Source organism: Oncorhynchus mykiss, chromosome 19, assembly GCF_013265735.2.
Source record: "Oncorhynchus mykiss isolate Arlee chromosome 19, USDA_OmykA_1.1, whole genome shotgun sequence".
Lineage (NCBI taxonomy): Eukaryota > Metazoa > Chordata > Actinopteri > Salmoniformes > Salmonidae > Oncorhynchus > Oncorhynchus mykiss.
The window spans coordinates 65,043,586-65,070,550 of NC_048583.1; the positions used below are offsets into that span (position 1 = coordinate 65,043,586).

The window sequence follows — 26,965 nt, forward strand, 5'->3', positions numbered from 1 at the left end:
GTGTGCGTTCTCTAATTCTCTCCTTCTCTCTTTCTCTCTCTCGGAGGACCTGAGCCCTAGGACCATGCCCCAGGACTACCTGACATGATGACTCCTTGCTGTCCCCAGTCCACCTGGCTGTGCTGCTGCTCCAGTTTCAACTGTTCTGCCTTATTATTATTCGACCATGCTGATCATTTATGAACATTTGAACATCTTGGCCATGTTCTGTTATAATCTCCACCCGGCACAGCCAGAAGAGGACTGGCCACCCCACATAGCCTGGTTCCTCTCTAGGTTTCTTCCTAGGTTTTGTCCTTTCTAGGGAGTTTTTCCTAGCCACCGTGCTTCTTCACCTGCATTGCTTGCTGTTTGGGGTTTTAGGCTGGGTTTCTGTACAGCACTTTGAGATATCAGCTGATGTACGAAGGGCTATATAAAATAAATTTGAATATTATCTATCCTGATGACTAGTCACTTTACCCTGCCTTCATATACATATCTACCTCAAATACCTTATTATTATCTATCCTGATGTCTAGTCACTTTACCCTGCCATCATATACATATCTACCTCTAATACCTTATTATTATCTATCCTGATGCCTAGTCACTTTACCCTGCCTTCATGTACATATCTACCTCAAATACCTTATTATTATCTATCCTGATGACTAGTCACTTTACCCTGCCTTCATGTACATATCTACCTCTAATACCTTATTATTATCTATCCTGATGACTAGTCACTTTACCCTGCCTTCATGTACATATCTACCTCTAATACCTTATTATTATCTATCCTGATGACTAGTCACTTTACCCTGCCTTCATGTACATATCTACCTCAAATACCTTATTATTATCTATCCTGATGTCTAGTCACTTTACCCTGCCTTCATGTACACATCTACCTCAAATACCTTATTATTATCTATCCTGATGTCTAGTCACTTTACCCTGCCTTCATGTACTACATATCTACCTCAAATACCTTATTATTATCTATCCTGATGTCTAGTCACTTTACCCTGCCTTCATGTACACATCTACCTCAAATACCTTATTATTATCTATCCTGATGTCTAGTCACTTTACCCTGCCTTCATGTACATATCTACCTCAAATACCTTATTATTATCTATCCTGATGTCTAGTCACTTTACCCTGCCTTCATGTACATATCTACCTCTAATACCTTATTATTATCTATCCTGATGTCTAGTCACTTTACCCTGCCTTCATGTACTACATATCTACCTCAAATACATTATTATTATCTATCCTGATGTCTAGTCACTTTACCCTGCCTTCATGTACATATCTACCTCAAATATCTCGTACCTCTGCATATTGGTAGGCCGTTATTGTAAATAAGAATTTGTTCTTAACTGACTTGCCAAGTTAAATAAAGGTGTAAATACAAATAAATAAATAAATACAACATTTGATCTGGTAATAGCATTGATATTGTAATCCCTGTATAAAGCTCCATTCTTGTGTTACTTATTTTATTTTATTTTTATTCTGCATCGTTGGGGAGAACTCTTAAAGTAGCATGTCACGGTTAACTCTACACTCGTTATATTCGGTGCTTGTGACAAATCAAATTTGATTTAGACTGTTGTTTATGAAACTGTTTTATGAAATGAAAGTATAACTATGTCCACTAGGTGGAGGTATCCAATTTATTGTCTTCGTTTTGACCACTGAAATTCCGCGGAAGAAGAAGAAGGAAGCTGAACTCCGTCACAGCACTCGGTTTATTTTGCTCCAGTGTTGTGTGGTTAGCTACATCAAATAGCCATTCCGTCTCTTGTCTAGTTTCGTCAAATTCCACCCACGTTTTTTTGTTGGGGGGGTGGGGGGGTGGGGATTGTCTTAACGGAGTAGAGGTAAGGTGTATTCGAGATACAATAATTGCACAATTCGTTGTTGAACCGAGACACTATCTGTGAAACAAGGGGCCTGCACAGGCACCCGTTGGCGATAACAGCCACAATGAGCTCGGAGCAGCAGAGCGACGGCGTGGACCCGGACGAGTCGCAGGACACGTCCAGCAGCCGGGTGTCGGACAAGGAACAGGACCCGCAGACAGATGATTCCGCCGATGAAGACAAGACACCGGCGCGTCCTCCGCAGAGCAGCCGAGAGGAGAGTAGTCTTCACCCGAGAAGCTCCAGGGCGGATTCTGCAGCCGCGCAGGACAATCCCCGGTGTCAGCCGAATGTACAAGGCGCCTCGGGGCAAGGGAGGGGTACCTCTATGGCTGGCCCTGGTTCGGTTGAGAGTAGCTCCAACAGCCTGTTCTCCATGCTACAGAGCAGGACTATAAGGAGAGGGCTGTTCGTGGATCCATCTAGAGATAACTTTAGGACAATGACGAACTTGTATTCTTCCATGAGTCCGGCTGCAGACTCGGTCAATCTCAGTACCCAAACTCATGGCGCAGTGTTCAATTTGGAATACTCCCCCGACGGGTAAGGGCAGGATGAAAATGGATGTTACGTGTTTGTTCATTTTTAGACCGAAGTTTTATCCATATTTGTGCAAAATGCACACAATCCACAGACAGACATTTTACATTACACAAGTTGACTTAGGCGAGGTATTTTGGTATTGTATTAGGATCCCCGTTAGCTGCTGCAAAAGCAGCAGCTACTCTTCCTGGGGCCCACACAGAACACAGAACACAGAACACAGAGCACAGAACACAAAACACAATACAGACTGGGCCTGTTGTTGTGACCTTATATCTCACCACTCCCCAGGTCTGTCCTGACAGTGGCCTGTGAACAGACGGAGGTTCTCCTGTTCGATCCCATCTCTTCCAAGCACATCAAGACCCTGGTGGAGGCTCATGAAGACTGTGTCAATAACATCAGGTACCATAGATAGTGGTGTGTTCTCTGCCCCAGTATCTGGGCGTTTAGAGATGTCGACGATGAGTATGTCGTGTCTCCTCTCAAACACCCTGGGAAACTCTCATTCAAACTCCCAATAGACAGCTTTGCAAGCTTTACGTCAAAATATGTTATTTATTTACCAAGTATAGTGTCGCTGAGCAACTACGATCATTTATGGCCAACATGTCCTTCCAAAGAATGGCTAAGTAAAAATGTACAAGCATACAAAAATGTGCCTATTCAGCACAACAGCAATCAATCATTACTGCCGGTCAGAGGTCAGAGGTCAGACATTTTTGACATAACACTTGCAGAGCTGTCTGATGGGAGTCTGATGGGAGTCTGATGGGAGTCTGATGGGAGTCTGATGGGAGTCTGATGGGAGTTTGAATGGGAGTTTCATGGGCCTTTAATGGAGGCACCTCCTCATTGACAACGTCTCTTAACGCCCAGATACTGGTGTTCTCTATCCCAGCCTTTCTCAAACCTTTCCTCAGGTACATCCAGACGTTCCATGTATTTTAACTCTTCCAGAGTTATCACACCACATTCAACTTGTCCTTGTCAACTAGTTATCCAGCCCTTGTCAACTAGTTATCCAGCCCTTGTCTACTAGTTATCCAGCCCTTGTCTACTAGTTATCCAGCCCTTGTCTACTAGTTATCCAGCCCTTGTCAACTAGTTATCCAGCCCTTGTCGACTAGTTATCCAGCCCTTGTCGACTAGTTATCAAGCCCTTGTCGACTAGTTATCAAGCCCTTGTCGACTAGTTATCCAGCCCTTGTCGACTAGTTATCCAGCCCTTGTCGACTAGTTATCAAGCCCTTGTCGACTAGTTATCCAGCCCTTGTCGACTAGTTATCCAGCCCTTGTCTACTAGTTATCCAGCCCTTGTCTACTAGTTATCCAGCCCTTGTCTACTAGTTATCCAGCCCTTGTCTACTAGTTATCAAGCCCTTGTCTACTAGTTATCAAGCCCTTGTCTACTAGTTATCCAGCCCTTGTCAACTAGTTATCCAGCCCTTGTCTACTAGTTATCCAGCCCTTGTCTACTAGTTATCCAGCCCTTGTCTACTAGTTATCCAGCCCTTGTCTACTAGTTATCCAGCCCTTGTCTACTAGTTATCCAGCCCTTGTCAACTAGTTATCCAGCCCTTGTCAACTAGTTATCCAGCCCTTGTCAACTAGTTATCCAGCCCTTGTCAACTAGTTATCCAGCCCCTGTCTACTAGTTATCCAGCCCTTGTCTACTAGTTATCCAGCCCTTGTCTACTAGTTATCAAGCCCTTGTCTACTAGTTATCAAGCCCTTGTCAACTAGTTATCCAGCCCTTGTCAACTAGTTATCCAGCCCTTGTCTACTAGTTATCCAGCCCTTTTCTACTAGTTATCCAGCCCTTGTCTACTAGTTATCCAGCCCTTGTCTACTAGTTATCCAGCCCTTGTCTACTAGTTATCCAGCCCTTGTCGACTAGTTATCCAGCCCTTGTCGACTAGTTATCCAGCCCTTGTCAACTAGTTATCAAGCCCTTGTCTACTAATTCAGGGCTAGAAAACAATTGCGAAAATGAATGTAGGTCCCCAAGGAAAGGTTTGTAATTGTTCTCCTGTTCTCTCCTGTCTGTCTATCTTCCTGTCTGTCTGTCTTCCTGTCTGTCTGTATCATCAGGTATGCAGGCTGGGTGTTCCCCATCTCTGGTCCAAGGCTTTTCCATGTGACTAACTGATGCTGAGTCTTGAGCAGGACACAAACTCCCTGGACCAGAGATACTGCTAGCTGGTTCCCAACCCGCCTCATGTCTGTCTGTCCTCCTGTCTGTCTGTCCTCCTGTCGGCCTGTTGGTCTATTTGTCTGTCTGTCTTCCTGTCGGTCCTGTCTGTCTCTGTCTATTTGTCGGTCTTTCTTCCTCTCTGTCTGTCTGTCGGTCTGTTGGTCTATTTGCCTGTTGGTCTATTTGTCTGTCTGTCTGTCTGGTCTCCTGTCTGTCTGTCCTCCTGTCTGTCCTCCTGTCTGTCTGTCCTCCTGTCTGTCTGTCTTCCTGTCTGTCTTCCTGTCTGTCTATCCTCCTGTTGGTCTATTTGTCTGTCTGTCTGTCCTCCTGTCTGTCTGTTGGTCTATTTGTCTTCCTGTTTGTCCTGTAAGTAGTCTCCCCAGGTCTGCTCCAGCTCTGATACATGGCTATATATCTATATATCTATATCTAGACTGCTATGGCATCCTGCAGTGGGTTTATTTATTTATTTTTCTTCCTCCACCTTTATTTAACCAGGTAGACCAGATCACCTTTATTTAACCAGGTAGACCAGATCACCTTTATTTAACCAGGTAGACCAGATCACCTTTATTTAACCAGGTAGACCAGATCACCTTTATTTAACCAGGTAGACCAGATCACCTTTATTTAACCAGGTAGACCAGATCACCTTTATTTAACCAGGTAGACCAGATCACCTTTATTTAACCAGGTAGACCAGATCACCTTTATTTAACCAGGTAGACCAGATCACCTTTATTTAACCAGGTAGGCCAGATCACCTTTATTTAACCAGGTAGACACCAGATCACCTTTATTTAACCGGGTAGACACCAGATCACCTTTATTTAACCGGGTAGACCAGATCACCTTTATTTAACCGGGTAGACCAGATCACCTTTATTTAACCAGGTAGACCAGATCACCTTTATTTAACCAGGTAGACCAGATCACCTTTATTTAACCAGGTAGACCAGATCACCTTTATTTAACCAGGTAGGCCAGATCACCTTTATTTAACCAGGTAGACACCAGATCACCTTTATTTAACCAGGTAGACACCAGATCACCTTTATTTAACCAGGTAGACCAGATCACCTTTATTTAACCAGGTAGACCAGATCACCTTTATTTAACCAGGGAGGCCAATTGAGAACAAGTTCTCATTTACAACTGCGACCTGGCCAAGATAAAGCAAAATAGTGTGACACAAACAACAACACAGAGTTACACATGGGATAAACAAACGTACATTCAATAATACAGTAGAAAATTCTATATACAGTGTGTGCAAATGGTGTGAGGAGTTAAGGTAATAAATAGGCCAATAGTAGCGAAGAAATTAAAATTTAGCAAATGAACCCTGGAGTGACAGATGAGCAGATGATGATGTGCAAGTAGTGATACTGGTGTGCAAAAGAGCAAAAAAAAGCTGATGTTTAAAGTTAGTGAGGGAAATATAAGTCTCCAACTTAAGCGATTTTTGCAATTCGTTCCAGTCATTGGCAGCAGAGAACTCTAAGGAAAGGCGGCCAAGGGAGGTGTTTGCTTTGGGGATGACCAGTGGAATATTTGGGGATGACCAGTGGAATATTCCTGCTGTAGCGCGTGCTACGGGTGGGTGCTGCGGGCAAAGACTTATAGATGACCTGGAGCCAGTGGGTTTGGTGACGAATATGTAGCGAGGGCCAGCTGACGAGGGCATACAGGTCGCAGTGGTGGGTAGTATATGGGGCTTTGGTGACACAACGGATTGCACTGTGATAGACTACATCCAGTTTGCTGAGTAGAGTGTTGGAGGCTATTTTGTAAATGACATTGCCGAAGTCAAGGATCGGTAGCATAGTCAGTTTTATGAGGGTATGTTTGGCAGCATGAGTGAAGGATGCTTTGTTGCGAAATAGGAAGCCGATTCTAGATTTAATCTAGGATTGGAGATGCTTAATATGAGTCTGGAAGGAGAGTTTACAGTCTAGCCAGACACCTAAGTATTTGTAGTTGTCCACATATTCTAAGTCAGAACCGTCCAGAGTAGTGATGCTAGTCGGGCAGGTGCGGGCAGCGATTGGTTGAAGAGCATGCATTTAGTTTTACTAGTGTTTTAAGAGCAGTTGGAGGCCACGGAAGGAGAGTTGTATGGCATTGAAGCTTGTCCGGAGGTTAGGTAACACAGTGTCTAAGGATGGTCCAGAAGTACACAGAATGGTGTCGTCTGCGTAGAGGTGGATCAGAGAATCACCAGCAGCAAGAGCAACATCATTGATATATACAGAGAAAAGAGTCGGCCTGAGGATTGAACCCTGTGGCACCCCCATAGAGACTGCCAGAGATCTGGACAACAGGCCCTCCGATTTGACACACTGAACTCTATCTGAGAAGTTGTTGGTGAACCAGGCGAGGCAGTCATTTGAGAAACGAGGGCTATTGAGTCTGTCAATCACCGTATTGGCAGAGTCGAAAGCCTTGGCCAGGTCAATGAAGACGGCTGCACAGTACTGTCTTTTACCGATGGCGGTTATGATATCGTTTAGTACCTTGAGCGTGGCTGGGGTGCACCCGTGACCAGCTCGGAAACCGGATTGCAAAGATGAGAAGGTACGGTGGGATTCAAAATGGTCGGTATTCTGTTTGTTAACTTGGCTTTCGAAGACTTTAGAAAGGCAGGGCAGGATGGATATAGGTCTGTAGCAGTTTGGGTCTAGAGTGTCACCCCCTTTGAAGAGGGGGATGACCGCGGCAACTTTCCAATCTTTGGGAATCTCGGACGATACGAAAGAGAGGTTGAACAGACTAGTAATAAGGGTTGCAACAATGGCGGCGGATAATTTTAGAAAGAGAGGGTCCAGATTGTCTAGCCCAGCTGATTTGTGCGGGTCCAGGTTTTGCAGCTCTTTCAGAACATCTGCTATCTGGATTTGGGTAAAGGAGAAGCTGGGGAGGCTCGGGTAAGTAGCTGCGGGGGGGTTTCGGAGCTGTTGGCCGGAGTTGGGGCAGCCGTAGAGAAATGCTTTTTGAAATTCTCGATGATCGTGGATTTATCGGCGGTGACAGTATTCCCTAGCCTCAGTGCAGTGGGCAGCTGGGAGGAGGTGCTCTTATTCTCCATGGACTTTACAGTGTCCCAGAACGTTTTGGAGTTAGAGCTACAGTATGCAAATGTCTGTTTGAAAAAGCTAGCCTTAGCTTTCCTAACTGCCTGTGTATATTGGTTCCTGACTTCCCTGAAAGTTGCATGGCGCGGGGACTATTTGATGCTAATTCAGAATGCCACAGGATGTTTTTGTGCTGGTCAAGGGCAGTCAGGTCTGGAGTGAATCATGGGCTGTTCGTAGTTCTACATTTTTTTGAATGGGGCATGCTTATTTAAGATGGTGAGGAAAGCACTTTTAAAGAACAACCAGGCATCATCTACTGATGGGATGAGGTCAGTACCCTTCCAGGATACCTGCGCCATGTCGATTAGAAAGGCCTGCTTGCAGAAGTGTTTTAGGGAGCGTTTGACAGTGATGAGGGGTGGTCGTTTGACCGCGGATCCATAGCGGATGCAGGCAATGAGGCAGTGATCGCTGAGATCCTGATTGAAAACAGCGGAGGTGTATTTAGAGGGCGAGTTGGTCAGGATAATCTCTATGAGGGTGCTAGATTGTAGGACTGCCGGGGTGATAAGTATATCCCAGTTTAGGTCACCTAACAGAATGAACTCTGAAGATAGATGGGGAGCAATCAATTCACATATGTCTCATGGTTCGGCCTACATGTCTATCTCAATGAATCCATGCTTGATTCCTCTCTTGTGTCTGTTTCAAAACTCATTAGATGATAAGGTCTGAGGGGAGGGACCCTGGACCTTCTCCTCCAATACGATAGAGAAGGTGGCAAGGAATTAGGAGGCAAGGAATCGCCTACGTACGCTATTGTTATTATAATGTATGTTCTGCTCTTCTCTTTACAGGTTTCTGGACAACCGTTTGTTTGCCACCTGTTCTGATGACACCACCATAGCTCTGTGGGACCTGAGGAAGCTCAACTCTAAAGTGTGCTCTCTGCACGGTCACGCCAGCTGGGTCAAGAACATAGAGTACGACACCAACACAAGACTCCTTGTCACCTCTGGCTTTGACGGAAACGTCATCACCTGGGACACCAACAGGTGTGTGTGTGTGTGTCAGTGCGTATACACGTTTCCACTACAGCATGTTTAATTAGTAAGTTGACTTTCATAATAATGTTTTGATTTCACTTTAGAATAACACAGTAAGGTTGTTTTCTGTCTACGTTGAGCTCAGTGTTATCTGTCAGTGTTATCGGTCAGTGTTGTCGGTGACAGGCCGGTGCTATCTGTCGGTGACAGGCCGGTGCTATCTGTCGGTGACAGGCCGGTGCTATCTGTCGGTGACAGGCCGGTGCTATCTGTCGGTGACAGGCCGGTGCTATCTGTCGGTGACAGGCCGGTGCTATCTGTCGGTGACAGGCCGGTGCTATCTGTCGGTGACAGGCCGGCGCTATCTGTCGGTGACAGGCCGGCGCTATCTGTCGGTGTTATCTGTCGGTGATAGGCCGGTGTTATCTGTCGGTGATAGGCCGGTGTTATCTGTCGGTGATAGGCCGGTGTTATCTGTCGGTGTTATCGGTGATAGGCCGGTGTTATCGGTCGGTGTTATCGGTGATAGGCCGGTGTTTGCACAACAGACAGGCTGTGTCCCAAATAGCATGCTATTCTCAATATAGTGTACTACCATAGGTTTCTGGTCAAAAGGAGTGCACTATTTAGGGAATACGGTGGGTGCCAATTAGGATGCAGCCCCTGACTCTTATTCTCTCCTCTACCTGTAGATTTACACAGGATGGCTGACTATTCTCTCCTCTGCCTGTAGGTTTACACAGGATGGCTGACTCTTCTTCTCTCCTCTACCTGTAGGTTTACAGAGGATGGCTGCCCCCACAAGAAGTTCTTCCACACGCGCTACCTGATGAGAATGCGTCTGACTCCAGACTGTTCCAAGATGTTGATCTCCACTTCATCTGGCTACCTGCTGATCCTTCACGACCTGGACCTCACACAGTCTCTGGAGGTGGGCAGCTACCGTATGCTGCGGGCCAGACGCACCCCCCTCAGCTCAGGTGAGACAATGTCACTGCACCACCCCACCCTCACCTCCCTCAGCTCAGGTGAGACCATGTCACTGCACCACCCCACCCTCACCTCCCTCAGCTCAGGTGAGACAATGTCACTGCACCACCCCACCCTCACCTCCCTCAGCTCAGGTGAGACCATGTCACTGCACCACCCCACCCTCAGCTCAGGTGAGACCATGTCACTGCACCACCCCACCCTCACCTCCCTCAGCTCAGGTGAGACCATGTCACTGCACCACCCCACCCTCAGCTCAGGTGAGACCATGTCACTGCACCACCCCACCCTCACCTCCCTCAGCTCAGGTGAGACCATGTCACTGCACCACCCCACCCTCAGCTCAGGTGAGACCATGTCACTGCACCACCCCACCCTCACCTCCCTCAGCTCAGGTGAGACCATGTCACTGCACCACCCCACCCTCAGCTCAGGTGAGACCATGTCACTGCACCACCCCACCCTCACCTCCCTCAGCTCAGGTGAGACCATGTCACTGCACCACCCCACCCTCACCTCCCTCAGCTCAGGTGAGACAATGTCACTGCACCACCCTCACCTCCCTCAGCTCAGGTGAGACCATGTCACTGCACCACCCCACCCTCAGCTCAGGTGAGACCATGTCACTGCACCACCCCACCCTCACCTCCCTCAGCTCAGGTGAGACCATGTCACTGCACCACCCCACCCTCACCTCCCTCAGCTCAGGTGAGACAATGTCACTGCACCACCCCACCCTCACCCCCCTCAGCTCAGGTGAGACCATGTCACTGCACCACCCCACCCTCACCTCCCTCAGCTCAGGTGAGACCATGTCACTGCATCACCCCCCCCCCCCCCCCCCCATCATTATCACCTCAGGCGATTTATTGTGAATCTGTCTCTAGATGGCTCAGCGTCTGCGTCGAGGTCAAGTGGAGCTCCTCGACAGGGTAACGACTCCAGCAAGATCCACCCTCACAGAGAAGGTCAGTTAGAGGCATGCTGGGCTTACTTCAGACAACAATCCTATTGTAGAACAACCATTCAGACAACAGTCCTATTGTAGAACAACCAGTCAGACAACAGTCCTATTGTAGAACAACCATTCAGACAACAGTCCTATTGTAGAACAACCATTCAGACACAAGCTATTAGGTCGAGGGAATAAACACCTAATGAACTCCACCAACGGAGTGGAGCAGAGACCAGGGACTGGATTCACAAAACATTACTTACGGAAAAAAAACGTATAAGGTTAGAAAAAAAATAAGTTTATAAGATAGTTTTGTAAGTGCACTTACGTATGTAAGTGCACTTACAAAACTAAGTGCACTTACAAAACTATCTTATAAACTTATTTTGACATTAGTGACGTGCTTGAAACCAATTAATAAACCTATGTGACAGGGAGGATAAGATTTAATATAATAATTAACTATAATAAAGTGTTGATTTTTCTATTTTATTACATTTATTTATCTGCTTTATGTCTCAAAATTATATATTTTTTTGTTGGCTTGCGAACCCTTTATGCACAAAAAAACAAATGTAATTTTTTTCTCACACATTATAGCCATCAGACTAGCTATATCAAAAACAAAATGGATAACCAGGGAAATAAACAAAAAACTAGAGCAAACAAGAGGTTGAAGTGATGGTGGAGGAAATGGCAGCCAGGAAAAGATTGATGTTGAGGAGACTTGATAACTGAAGGGGTCACTGCAGAGACCAGAAAGAGAGGACGGGCGAGAGAGGCTCTGCCGTCGAGGGTATGGCAGAGGACCGTAGTATGGCAGAGGACCGTAGTATGGCAGAGGACCGTAGTATGGCAGAGGACCGTAGTATGGCAGAGGACCGTAGTATGGCAACAAAAATGAAACGTCCCTTTTTCAGGACCGTGTCTTTCAAAGATAGTTAGTAAAAATCCAAGTAACTTCACAGATCTTCATTGTAAAGGGTTTAAACACTGTTTCCCCATGCTTGTTCAATGAACCATAAACAATTAATGAACATGCACCTGTGGAACGGTCGTTAAGACACTAACAGCTTAAAGACGGTAGGAAATTAAGGTCACAGTTATGAACACTTAGGACATTAAAGAGGCCTTTCTACTGACTCTGAAAAAACACCAAAAGAAAGATGCCCAGGGTCCCTGCTCATCTGCGTGAACGTGCCTTAGACATGCTGCAAGGAGGCATGAGGACTGCAGATGTGGCCAGGGCAATAAATTGCAATGTCCGTACTGTGAGACGCTTAAGACAGGGAGACAGGATGGACAGCTGATCGTCCTCGCAGTGGCAGACCACGTGTAACAACACATGCACAGGATCGGTACATCCGAACATCACACCTGCGGGACAGGTACCGGATGGCGGCAACAACAGCTGCCCGAGTTACACCAGGAACGCACAATCCCTCCATCAGTGCTCAGACTGTCCGCAATAGGCTGAGAGAGGCTGGACTGAGGGCTTGTAGGCCTGTTGTAAGGCAGGTCCTCACCAGACATCACCGGCAACAACATCGCCTTTTGTCTCACCAGGGGTGATGGTCGGATTCGCATTTATCGTTGAAGGAATGAACGTTACACCGAGGCCTGTACTCTGGAGCGGGATCGATTTGGAGGTGGAGGGTCCGTCATGGTCTGGGGCGGTGTGTCACAGCATCATCGGACTGAGCTTGTTGTCCTTCCAGGCAATCTCAGCGCTGTGCGTTACAGGGAAGACATCCTCCTCCCTCATGTGGTACCCTTCCTGCAGGCTCATCTTGACATGACCCTCCAGCATGACAATGCCACCAGCCATACTGCTCGTTCTGTGCGTGATTTCCAGCAAGACAGGAATGTCAGTGTTCTGCCATGGCCAGCGAAGAGCCCGGAGCACATCTGGGACCTGTTGGATCGGAATGTGAGGGGTAGGGCCATTCCCCTTCCCCCCCCAGAAATGTCCGGGAACTTGCAGGTCCCTTGGTGGAAGAGTGGGGTAACATCTCACAGCAAGAACTGGCAAATCTGGTGCAGTCCATGAAGAGGAGATGCACTGCAGTACTTAATGCAGCTGGTGGCCACACCAGATACTGACTGTTACTTTTGATTTTGACCCCACCCTTTGTTCAAGGACTCATTTTTCAATTTCTGTTAATCACATGTCAGTTTGTCTGTTGTTGAATGTTCATACAAATATTTACACATGTTAAGTTTGCTGAAAATAAATGCATTTGACAATGAGAGAACGTTTATTTTTTTTCAGAGTTTTATTTCTATATATATATATAACACACACACACATTCTGTGTTTGAATAGAATCAACTATATGCACTGAGATTGTCTGATGCTTTAAGCACACTGTTTGATTAAATAACTAAGACACATGACTCAAGAAAGAGCCTGATGGTCACATGGTGTTAAAAAACAAAACAATGACAGCGAGTGCCTGTGTGATTGGTCGTCTCTTTCCTCGGTACTGCAGCGAACCGCAGCAAGTTGTTTATAGCTCTGTCCGTGCTGAAGCTGCTACATCATTACAGCCATTTAGTTTCTGACTGAAAAGTTACTGAAATCCCTCATTTTGTTTTGGACAAACATTCCATATTCCCTCAACCCTTGCTCTCTTTGTGATACATGTAAGCATCGCAGGCAATGTGATCAATAGCCTCTGACCTATAGCCGATCATAATCACGTCAATAAATTGGTTATAAACTGAACACCGTAACATGACAGCAAAATGGATGCAGGGGACGTGACAAATATACTCAAAACAGTCAAATGTTTACTGGTTGCTCAGGAGGGAAAGGAGAAGAACAGATGTGTGGAAGACATTTGACTTCGTTGTGGAAACTACTGGAGATCCAGACAAAGGAGGGTAAAGGAGCAGGCCTCCAGCTCCATGGTGGTTCTACAAGGCTGCTATAAGGAGGGTAAAGGAGCAGGCCTCCAGCTCCATGGTGGTTCGGTACTGAGTCTACTAATGATAATGACATATTATTATAATGATGATCGTAACAATAATTGTAATACCAAGAAGACGATCAAGGAAATGGAGGATATCGGAGTGAGAGCTGTGTGGATACTGTGTGACGAGCAGGTGCCGTTTACAATATTATATTTCTGCCCAGTTTGGAACAGTGTAAACAACAATAAATAAATATATTTAAGTAATACCAGTCCGTTCTCACGAAAAAAGAAAGTGCAAAGCCTTTATTACACCAAACCAAGAGATTAAAAACAGCCGAATCGGTAAAATGACTTTATCCAACATTTTGCCGTTACATGAGGATCAGAGCTCCACGTAATCATTATTATTAACCTAATACTCTATTCATATAATATTATTAACCTAATACTCTATAATATTACTAACCTAATACTCTATTCATATAATATTATTAACCTAATACTATATTCATATAATATTATTAACCTAATACTCTATAATAGTACTCACCTAATACTCTATTCATATAATATTATTAACCTAATACTATATTCATATAATATTATTAACCTAATACTCTATTCATATAATATTATTAACCTAATACTCTATAATAGTACTCACCTAATACTCTATTCATATAATATTATTAACCTAATACTATATTCATATAATATTATTAACCTAATACTCTATTCATATAATATTAACCTAATACTCTATTCATATAATATTATTAACCTAATACTCTATAATATTACTAACCTAATACTCTATTCATATAATATTAACCTAATACTCTATTCATATAATATTATTAACCTAATACTCTATAATAGTACTCACCTAATACTCTATTCATATAATATTATTAACCTAATACTCTATTCATATAATATTATTAACCTAATACTCTATTCATATAATATTATTAACCTAATACTCTATAATATTACTAACCTAATACTCTATTCATATAATATTATTAACCTAATACTCTATTCATATAATATTATTAACCTAATACTCTATTCATATAATATTAACCTAATACTCTATTCATATAATATTATTAACCTAATACTCTATAATATTACTAACCTAATACTCTATTCATATAATATTATTAACCTAATACTCTATAATATTACTAACCTAATACTCTATTCATAGAATATTAACCTAATACTCTATTCATATAATATTAACCTAATACTCTATAATATTATTAACCTAATACTCTATTCATATAATATTATTAACCTAATACTCTATAATATTACTAACCTAATACTCTATTCATATAATATTATTAACCTAATACTCTATTCATATAATATTATTAACCTAATACTCTATTCATATATTATTAACCTAATAATCTATAATATTATTAACCTAATAATCTATAATATTATTAACCTAATACTCTATTCATATATTATTAACCTAATACTCTATTCATATAATATTATTAACCTAATACTCTATTCATATAATATTACTAACCTAATACTCTATAATATTACTAACCTAATACTCTATTCATATAATATTATTAACCTAATACTCTATAATATTGCTAACCTAATACTCTGTTCATATAATATTATTAACCTAATACTCTATAATATTACTAACCTAATACTCTATTCATAGAATATTAACCTAATACTCTATTCATATAATATTAACCTAATACTCTATAATATTATTAACCTAATACTCTATTCATATAATATTATTAACCTAATACTCTATTCATATATTATTAACCTAATACTCTATAATATTATTAACCTAATACTCTATTTATATATTATTAACCTAATACTCTATTCATATAATATTATTAACAAACAGGCAACAGAAGTAAGATCTGTCTTTCTGTTGATTTATAAATGGATCATTTGTAAAGCCAGGCACGTTGAACAGTATTGATTATATATGGATCATTTATAGAACAAGGCACGTTGAACAGTATTGATTATAGACCTCATTAAGATGGGGTTTCCTCTCTCCCCAGTTGTTGTTGTTGTTGATAATTAGGCTACTGTAAAGGGCTGTTTCCTCATCTCTGCTGCCCCCGCTGCCACATTGTTCCCAATCTGCTGGGGAACTTTGCTACTATGCACGTGACAAAGAGAAAGGTGCCAACAGCGCACTGGAGATTACGTTTCAGAACCGCAGACGGCGCCTGTATCCAACGCAGGAGAAAGCGCATTTGTTATAAAATAATATTAATTTATTAGTGTTGTACCATTGTTCTTACGTAATGTAAATATGTGCAATTTCAGTATCACTTGTCTTAGAGTGATGGGCTGTGCCTTCCCCGTGGCCTCGGCAATGGATCAGTCCATTGAGACAGGAGCCAATCGGCCTCCGCAATAGGTCAGTTCAACTGAGACAGGAGCCAATCGGCCTCCGCAATAGGTCAGTTCAACTGAGACAGGAGCCAATCGGCCTCCGCAATGGATCAGTCCACTGAGACAGGAGCCAATCGGCCTCCGCAACGGATCAGTCCACTGAGACAGGAGCCAATCGGCCTCCGCAACGGATCAGTCCACTGAGACAGGAGCCAATCGGCCTCCGCAACGGATCAGTCCACTGAGACAGGAGCCAATCGGCCTCCGCAACGGATCAGTCCACTGAGACAGGAGCCAATCGGCCTCCGCAATGGATCAGTCCACTAAGACAGGAGCCAATCGGCCTCCGCAATGGATCAGTCCACTGAGACAGGAGCCAATCGGCCTCCGCAACGGATCAGTCCACTGAGACAGGAGCCAATCGGCCTCCGCAACGGATCAGTCCACTGAGACAGGAGCCAATCGGCCTCCGCAACGGATCAGTCCACTGAGACAGGAGCCAATCGGCCTCCGCAACGGATCAGTCCACTGAGACAGGAGCCAATCGGCCTCCGCAACGGATCAGTCCACTGAGACAGGAGCCAATCGGCCTCCGCAACGGATCAGTCCACTGAGACAGGAGCCGATCGGCCTCCGCAACGGATCAGTCCACTGAGACAGGAGCCAATCGGCCTCCGCAACGGATCAGTCCACTGAGACAGGAGCCAATCGGCCTCCGCAACGGATCAGTCCACTGAGACAGGAGCCAATCGGCCTCCGCAACGGATCAGTCCACTGAGACAGGAGCCAATCGGCCTCCGCAACGGATCAGTCCACTGAGACAGGAGCCAATCGGCCTCCGCTACGGATCAGTTCAACTGAGACAGGAGCCAATCGGCCTCCGCAACGGATCAGTCCACTGAGACAGGAGCCAATCAGACCTCCGTCTTGTGCACCTTGAACATGTTTCGTAATCGACTAATGAAATCTGTCGACCAAACAATTTACCAGTCGACTAAATGGGGTCAGCCCTAGTTGACTGTCAGTGTGTTACGTTGTGTTGACTGTCAGTGTGTAACGTTGTGTTGACTGTCAGTGTGTTGTGTTGACTGTCAGTGTGTTGTGTTGACTGTCAGTGTGTTGTGTTGACTGTCAGTGTGTTGTGTTGACTGTCAGTGTGTTGTGTTGACTGTCAGTGTGTTACATTACCCCTCTATGTTAAGTAATGTGATGTGTAGACTAAGGCTTTATGACAGCGGTTACAGCAATGACAGCGGTCACAGCAATGACAGCGGTCACAGCAATGACAGCGGTCACAACAATGACAGCGGTCACAGCAATGACAGCGGTCACAGCAATGACAGCGGTTACATTTTATTGGTTATGACTGTCTTTACCCATAACTACACATAACTAACCTACGCGGTTAGAAGGTCGTGGTGCCAGCCCTCGTGTTAACACTAACCTACGCAGTTAGGAGGTCGTGGTGCCAGCCCTCGTGTTAACACTAACCTACGCGGTTAGGAGGTCGTGGTGCCAGCCCTCGTGTTAACACTAACCTACACGGTTAGGAGGACGTGGTGCCAGCCCTCGCATTAACACTAACCTACGCGGTTAGAAGGTCGTGGTGCCAGCCCTCGTGTTAACACTAACCTACGCGGTTAGGAGGTCGTGGTGCCAGCCCTCGTGTTAACACTAACCTACGCGGTTAGGAGGTCGAACACTAACCTACGCGGTTAGGAAGTCGTGGTGCCAGCCCTCGTGTTAACACTAACCTACGCGGTTAGGAGGTCGTGGTGCCAGCCCTCGTGTTAACACTAACCTACGCGGTTAGGAGGTCGTGGTGCCAGCCCTCGTGTTAACACTAACCTACGCGGTTAGGAGGTCGTGGTGCCAGCCCTCGTGTTAACACTAACCTACGCGGTTAGGAGGTCGTGGTGCCAGCCCTCGTGTTAACACTAACCTACGTGGTTAGGAGGTCGTGTTGCCAGCCCTCGTGTTAACACTAACCTACGCGGTTAGGAGGTTGTGGTGCCAGCCCTCGTGTTAACACTAACCTACACGGTTAGGAGGACGTGGTGCCAGCCCTCGTGTTAACACTAACCTACGCGGTTAGGAAGTCTTGGTGCCAGCCCTCGTGTTAACACTAACCTACGCGGTTAGGAGGTCGTGGTGCCAGCCCTCGTGTTAACACTAACCTACGCGGTTAGGAGGTCGTGGTGCCAGCCCTCGTGTTAACACTAACCTACGCGGTTAGGAGGTTGTGGTGCCAGCCCTCGTGTTAACACTAACCTACGCGTTTAGGAGGTCGTGGTGCCAGCCCTCGTGTTAACACTAACCTACGCGGTTAGGAAGTCGTGGTGCCAGCCCTCGTGTTAACACTAACCTACGCGGTTAGGAGGTTGTGGTGCCAGCCCTCGTGTTAACACTAACCTACGCGGTTAGGAGGTTGTGGTGCCAGCCCTCGTGTTAACACTAACCTACGCGGTTAGGAGGTTGTGGTGCCAGCCCTCGTGTTAACACTAACCTACGCGGTTAGGAAGTCGTGGTGCCAGCCCTCGTGTTAACACTAACCTACGCGGTTAGGAGGTCGTGGTGCCAGCCCTCATGTTAACACTAACCTACGCGGTTAGGAGGTCGTGGTGCCAGCCCTCGTGTTAACACTAACCTACGCGGTTAGGAGGTCGTGGTGCCAGCCCTCGTGTTAACTTCATGTTGCTGCCCCTCTTCCCTCTCCCAGGTCTCTCCCCCAGGAATAGTTTGGAGGTGTTGACTCCAGAGATCCCAGGAGAGAGAGACAGGGGGAACTGCATCACGTCTCTCCAGCTTCACCCTAAAGGCTGGGCTGCCCTCATACGCTGCTCCTCCAACATGGATGACCAGGAGGTGAGTCACCTGACCCCCCAAAACCCCCAGGAGGTAACTTTCACCACACTGCACCCCGACATCTACACGCACCTCTCCCTACATTTACACACCTCTCCCTACATCAACACACACCTCTCCCCTACATCAACACACACCTCTCCCCTACATCAACACACACCTCTCCCTACATCAACACACACCTCTCCCTACATCAACACACACCTCTCCCCTACATCAACACACACCTCTCCCTACATCAACACACACCTCTTCCCTACATCAACACACACCTCTCCCCTACATAAACACACACCTCTCCCTACATCAACACACACCTCTCCCTACATCAACACACACCTCTCCCTACATCAACACACACCTCTTCCCTACATCAACACACACCTCTCCCTACATCAACACACACCTCTCCCCTACATCAACACACACCTCTTCCTACATCAACACACACCTCTCCCTACATCAACACACACCTCTCCCCTACATCAACACACACCTCTCCCCTACATCAACACACACCTCTCCCTACATCAACACACACCTCTTCCCTACATCAACACACACCTCTCCCTACATCAACACACACCTCTTCCCTACATCAACACACACCTCTCCCCTACATCAACACACACCTCTCCCCTACATCAACACACACCTCTCCCCTACATCAACACACACCTCTCCCCTACATCAACACACACCTCTCCCCTACATCAACACACACCTCTCCCTACATCAACACACACCTCTCCCTACATCAACACACACCTCTCCCTACATCAACACACACCTCTCCCCTACATCAACACACACCTCTCCCTACATCAACACACACCTCTCCCCTACATCAACACACACCTCTCCCCTACATCAACACACACCTCTCCCCTACATCAACACACACCTCTCCCTACATCAACACACACCTCTTCCCTACATCAACACACACCTCTCCCTACATCAACACACACCTCTCCCCTACATCAACACACACCTCTCCCCTACATCAACACACGCCTCTTCCCTACATCAACACACACCTCTCCCTACATCAACACACACCTCTTCCCTACATCAACACACACCTCTCCCCTACATCAACACACACCTCTCCCCTACATCAACACACACCTCTCCCCTACATCAACACACACCTCTCCCCTACATCAACACACACCTCTCCCCTACATCAACACACACCTCTCCCCTACATCAACACACACCTCTCCCCTACATCAACACACACCTCTCCCCTACATCAACACACACCTCTCCCCTACATCAACACACGCCTCTTCCCTACATCAACACACGCCTCTCCCTACATCAACACACACCTCTTCCCTACATCAACACACACCTCTCCCTACATCAACACACACCTCTCCCTACATCAACACACACCTCTCCCTACATCAACACACACCTCTCCCCTACATCAACACACACCTCTCCCCTACATCAACACACACCTCTCCCCTACATCAACACACACCTCTCCCTACATCAACACACACCTCTCCCTACATCAACACACACCTCTTCCCTACATCAACACACACCTCTCCCCTACATCAACACACACCTCTCCCTACATCAACACACACCTCTCCCTACATCAACACACACCTCTCCCTACATCAACACACACCTCTCCCTACATCAACACACACCTCTTCCCTACATCAACACACACCTCTCCCCTACATCAACACACACCTCTCCCCTACATCAACACACACCTCTCCCCTACATCAACACACACCTCTCCCTACATCAACACACACCTCTCCCCTACATCAACACACACCTCTCCCTACATCAACACACACCTCTCCCTACATCAACACACACCTCTTCCCTACATCAACACACACCTCTCCCCTACATCAACACACACCTCTCCCTACATCAACACACACCTCTCCCCTACATCAACACACACCTCTCCCCTACATCAACACACACCTCTCCCCTACATCAACACACACCTCTCCCCTACATCAACACACACCTCTCCCCTACATCAACACACACCTCTCCCCTACATCAACACACACCTCTCCCCTACATCAACACACACCTCTCCCTACATCAACACACACCTCTCCCCTACATCAACACACACCTCTCCCCTACATCAACACACACCTCTCCCCTACATCAACACACACCTCTCCCCTACATCAACACACACCTCTCCCCTACATCAACACACACCTCTCCCCTACATCAACACACACCTCTCCCCTACATCAACACACACCTCTCCCCTACATCAACACACACCTCTCCCCTACATCAACACACACCTCTCCCTACATCAACACACACCTCTCCCTACATCAACACACACCTCTCCCCTACATCAACACACACCTCTCCCTACATCAACACACACCTCTCCCTACATCAACACACACCTCTCCCTACATCAACACACACCTCTCCCCTACATCAACACACACCTCTCCCCTACATCAACACACACCTCTCCCCTACATCAACACACACCTCTCCCCTACATCAACACACACCTCTCCCCTACATCAACACACACCTCTCCCCTACATCAACACACACCTCTCCCCTACATCAACACACACCTCTCCCCTACATCAACACACACCTCTCCCCTACATCAACACACACCTCTCCCCTACATCAACACACACCTCTCCCCTACATCATCTACTTCATGATTCTTCTTTCTCGTAACGCCAAAGTCTTGTGTGTTACAACCTGAATGTAAAATGTATTAAGTTGAGGTTGTGTTTCTCTCTGGTCGACACACAATAACCCCATAATGTCATGTTCTCCAAATTCATTAAAATTATACCATGGCTTCTTGGATACTTGTTTCTGATTGGCCTGAAGGGCGTTCTAGAACCTGCGTTCTTTCCCTATAGAACATTTACTCCAGTAAAAGTGAAAATCACCCAGTTAAATAATACTTCAGTAAAAGTCTATAAAGTATTTGGTTCTAAATATACTTAAGTATGAAAAGTAAAAGTAAATTAATTAACTTATATTAAGCAAAGCAGATGGCATGATTTTTTATTTGTTATTTAATTTAATTTACAAATAGACAGGGGCACGCTCCAACCCTCAGACATCATTTACAAACTAAGCATTTGTGTCTTCCAGATCAGAGGCAGTAGGGATGACCAGGGATGTTCTCTGTTTAGTGAGTCCTCCAGATCAGAGGCAGTAGGGATGACCAGGGATGTTCTCTGTTTAGTGAGTCCTCCAGATCAGAGGCTGTAGGGATGACCAGGGATGTTCTCTGTTTAGTGAGTCCTCCAGATCAGAGGCAGTAGGGATGACCAGGGATGTTCTCTGTTTAGTGAGTCCTCCAGATCAGAGGCAGTAGGGATGACCAGGGATGTTCTCTGTTTAGTGAGTCCTCCAGATCAGAGGCAGTAGAGATGACCAGGGATGTTCTCTGTTTAGTGAGTCCTCCAGATCAGAGGCAGTAGGGATGACCAGGGATGTTCTCTGTTTAGTGAGTCCTCCAGATCAGAGGCTGTAGAGATGACCAGGGATGTTCTCTGTTTAGTGAGTCCTCCAGATCAGAGGCAGTAGGGATGACCAGGGATGTTCTCTGTTTAGTGAGTCCTCCAGATCAGAGGCAGTAGGGATGACCAGGGATGTTCTCTGTTTAGTGAGTCCTCCAGATCAGAGGCAGTAGGGATGATCAGGGATGTTCTCTGTTTAGTGAGTCCACCAGGTCAGAGGCAGTAGGGATGCCCAGGGATGTTCTCTGTTTAGTGAGTCCTCCAGATCAGAGGCAGTAGGGATGACCAGGGATGTTCTCTGTTTAGTGAGTCCACCAGGTCAGAGGCAGTAGGGATGACCAGGGATGTTCTCTGTTTAGTGAGTCCTCCAGATCAGAGGCAGTAGGGATGACCAGGGATGTTCTCTGTTTAGTGAGTCCACCAGGTCAGAGGCAGTAGGGATGCCCAGGGATGTTCTCTGTTTAGTGAGTCCTCCAGATCAGAGGCTGTAGAGATGACCAGGGATGTTCTCTGTTTAGTGAGTCCTCCAGATCAGAGGCAGTAGGGATGACCAGGGATGTTCTCTGTTTAGTGAGTCCTCCAGATCAGAGGCAGTAGGGATGACCAGGGATGTTCTCTGTTTAGCGAGTCCTCCAGATCAGAGGCAGGAGGGATGACCAGGGATGTTCTCTGTTTAGTGAGTCCTCCAGATCAGAGGCAGTAGGGATGACCAGGGATGTTCTCTGTTTAGTGTCCTCCAGATCAGAGACAGTAGGGATGACCAGGGATGTTCTCTGTTTAGTGAGTCCTCCAGATCAGAGGCAGTAGGGATGACCAGGGATGTTCTCTGTTTAGTGAGTCCTCCAGATCAGAGGCAGTAGGGATGACCAGGGATGTTCTCTGTTTAGTGAGTACTCCAGATCAGAGGCAGTAGGGATGACCAGGGATGTTCTCTGTTTAGTGAGTCCTCCAGATCAGAGGCTGTAGAGATGACCAGGGATGTTCTCTGTTTAGTGAGTCCTCCAGATCAGAGGCAGTAGGGATGACCAGGGATGTTCTCTGTTTAGTGAGTCCTCCAGATCAGAGGCAGTAGTGATGACCAGGGATGTTCTCTTGATAAGTTTGTGAATTGGATCAATTTCCTGTCCTGCTGGCCATTCAAAATGTAACTAATACTTTTGAGTGTCAGGGACAATGTAACTAATACTTTTGAGTGTCAGGGACAATGTAACTAATACTTTTGAGTGTCAGGGACAATGTAACTAATACTTTTGAGTGTCAGGGACAATGTCTGGAGTAAAAAGTACTTTTATTTTCTTTAGGAATGTAATGGGGTAAAAGTAGTGAAAAATATAAATAGTAAAGTACAGATATCCCCCCAAAAACTACTGAAGTAGTACTACTAAAGTATCTTTACACCACTGAATATCCCTTTGGGCATGGTAGAGTTATGAATCACACATTGGACGGGGGCCGAGTTTCAGTGTTGACTTAAGTCTAGTTAAGTCTATGGTAAGACCTGAAAATGGTTGTCTTAACAATGATCAACAACCAATTTGACAAAGAGTTTCAACAATTTAAAAAAAGAAAAATAGTAATTGGTAAATGTTTCAGAATCCAGGTGTGGAAATGTCTTAAAGAAACGTACCCAGAAAGACTCTCAAACTTACCCAGAAAGACTCTCAAACGTACCCAGAAAGACTCTCAAACTTACCCAGAAAGACTCTCAAACTTACCCAGAAAGACTCTCAAACTTACCCAGAAAGACTCTCAGCTATTTTAGCTGCCAAAGGGGCTTGACAGAGTATTGACTGAGCTGTGTGAATACTTATGTAAATTCAATATTTCTGGATTTCGTTTTCAATAAATTTGCTAACATTTCTAAAAAACAGGTTTTCACTTTGTCATTATTATGTGTAGATGGGTGAGTTTATTTTTTAATTCCAGCTGTAACAACAAAATGTGGAATAAGTCGAGGGGTGTGAATACTTTCTGAAGGCCCTGTATCTCCACCTTGCCCTTTGATTGGCTCGGTGGACGTTTCATTATTGCTTGTACCAATCAAATCCTCTCAGATCTCCACAAGGGCTTTGGGGTCCATTTAAGATTGCACTTGGACATGCTCTGTCTGTCAGCATTGATGAGCAGGTTACGTTTAGTCTCTAACCCTCTTCTGTTTCTCCACTCTTCCTCTGTCTTCCTGTTATCCTCCCTCTCTTCTCCCCCTCCCTCCCCCTCTCTTCTCTTCCCTCCCCCTCTCTCCTCTTCCCTCCCCCTCTCTCCTCTTCTCTCCCCCTCTCTCCTCTTCTCTCCCCCTCTCTCCTCTTCTCTCCCCCTCTCTCCTCTTCCCTCCCCCTCTCTCCTCTTCCCTCCCCCTCTCTCCTCTTCCCTCCCCCTCTCTCCTCTTCCCTCCCCCTCTCTCCTCTTCTCTCCCCCTCTCTCCTCTTCTCTCCCCCTCTCTCCTCTTCTCTCCCCCTCTCTCCTCTTCTCTCCCCCTCTCTCCTCTTCTCTCCCCCTCTCTCCTCTTCTCTCCCCCTCTCTCCTCTTCCCTCCCCCTCTCTCCTCTTCTCTCCCCCTCTCTCCTCTTCTCTCCCCCTCTCTCCTCTTCTCTCCCCCTCTCTCCTCTTCCCTCCCCCTCTCTCCTCTTCTCTCCCCCTCTCTCCTCCTCCCTCCTTTTCTCCCCTCCCCCCCTCTCTCTCTCCTCTCCAGTGGACATGTGTGTATGAGTTCCAGGATGGCTCCCCTACACGTCCCCCCGTCTCCCCGCGCTGTTCTCTACGTCTGACCCACTACATCGAGGAGGCTAACGTGGGGAGGGGCTACATCAAGGAGTTGTGCTTCAGTCCTGACGGGCGGCTCATCTGCTCCCCCTACGGGTAGAGAGTATTATGACATCTGCTCCCCCTACGGGTAGAGAGTATTATGACATCTGCTCCCCCTACGGGTAGAGTATTATGACATCTGCTCCCCCTACGGGTAGAGTATTATGACATCTGCTCCCCCTACGGGTAGGGGGTATTATGACATCTGCTCCCCCTACGGGTAGAGGGCAAGGTGCAAGGTGCACTTATTGTCATATTGCTTAGCCTATCAGAGGGAAAGGTGCACTTATTGTCATATTGCTTAGCCTATCAGAGGGCACGGTGCACTTATTGTCATATTGCTTAGCCTATCAGAGGGCACGGTGCACTTATTGTCATATTGCTTAGCCTATCAGAGGGCACGGTGCACTTATTGTCATATTGCTTAGCCTATCAGAGGGCACGGTGCACTTATTGTCATATTGCTTAGCCTATCAGAGGGCACGGTGCACTTATTGTCATATTGCTTAGCCTATCAGAGGGCACGGTGCACTTATTGTCATATTGCTTAGCCTATCAGAGGGCACGGTGCACTTATTGTCATATTGCTTAGCCTATCAGAGGGCACGGTGCACTTATTGTCATATTGCTTAGCCTATCAGAGGGCACGGTGCACTTATTGTCATATTGCTTAGCCTATCAGAGGGCACGGTGCACTTATTGTCATTGCTTAGCCTATCAGAGGGCACGGTGCACTTATTGTCATATTGCTTAGCCTATCAGAGGGCACGGTGCACTTATTGTCATATTGCTTAGCCTATCAAATCCCCGGGATTGGGGTCTATTTGGAGCTCGGACACAATTTTCCACTTTTGTAATCAAGTTTTGTCCCAGCAGGTACGGAGTACGGCTGCTGTCCTTCGATGAGAACTGTATGGAGCTGTCTGACTGCCTTCCCGTCCAGACCAGCTGTCTCCGAGAGGTGCGGTCCATCTACTCCCACAGTGATGTGGTCCTGACCACCAAGTTCTCCCCAACCCACTGCCAGCTGGCGTCAGGCTGTCTCAGTGGCCGCGTCGCCTTATACCAGCCCAGGTTCTAACAGCGGGGCTGTCCCGAATGGCCCCCCCCCCCTATTCCCTATGGGCTCTGGTCAAAAGTAGTGCACTATTTTAGGGAATAGGGTGCCATTTTTTGGGGGGGACACTCCGGTAATCAAGTAGACCTTTATTCATTAGGCGCCAAACGGAAGAAACCGGAAACGAAGGGACTACCTTGAACTTGGTTTTGCTACCGTTATACCCCGATGCAATGGGCACCAACCTTTTCTGAGTCAAGAACACTTTGTCAAAACCAACCCGAGCTCAACCGCCACAACGTTTATTTTAAAAAATGTAACATTAACCTAATAAAAAGTTACATTTTCACAGCATATTGTCTCTCTGGCTTGACCTGGCTGTATTGTTCACACCATATTATGTCTCCCAACTCAAGCTTTGATGAGAAATTAGATCAGTCGGTGTAGCGCTGAGCAGGAACTCTGAAATGATTATCCTTATTGTACTGGATTTATGGTATCTGATGGTTTCAAGACAACTGGCGGCTCTGGGGGGGTTCGAATCATGATGTGGGGGAGGGACAAGGTCAAATCATGGTGTGGTGGGGGAAACAAGGTCAAATCATGATGTGGTGTGGGGGGGACAAGGTCAAATCATGGTGTGGTGGGGGAAACAAGGTCAAATCATGATGTGGTG

At 46.2% G+C, this 26,965-nt stretch overlaps 1 protein-coding gene across 2 annotated transcripts; it reads left to right on the forward strand.

Moving 5' to 3' along the window:
* The first annotated feature begins 1,825 nt into the window (after nucleotides 1-1,825).
* On the forward strand, nucleotides 1,826-26,643 carry wdr32 (WD repeat domain 32). 2 transcript variants are annotated; one of them, XM_036955407.1, is made up of 8 exons: nucleotides 1,826-2,459; nucleotides 2,751-2,864; nucleotides 8,591-8,788; nucleotides 9,557-9,759; nucleotides 10,657-10,737; nucleotides 18,768-18,946; nucleotides 25,120-25,286; nucleotides 26,109-26,643. In XM_036955407.1, the coding sequence occupies exons 1-8, from the start codon at nucleotides 1,981-1,983 to the stop codon at nucleotides 26,311-26,313; spliced, it is 1,626 nt and encodes a 541-aa protein (XP_036811302.1). In that variant the 5' UTR covers nucleotides 1,826-1,980; the 3' UTR covers nucleotides 26,314-26,643. The 2 variants fall into 2 exon arrangements, with proteins under 2 accessions (XP_036811302.1, XP_036811303.1); XM_036955408.1 differs by having other exon boundaries at nucleotides 1,827-2,459; nucleotides 18,768-18,913.
* The last annotated feature ends 322 nt before the right edge of the window (nucleotides 26,644-26,965 follow it).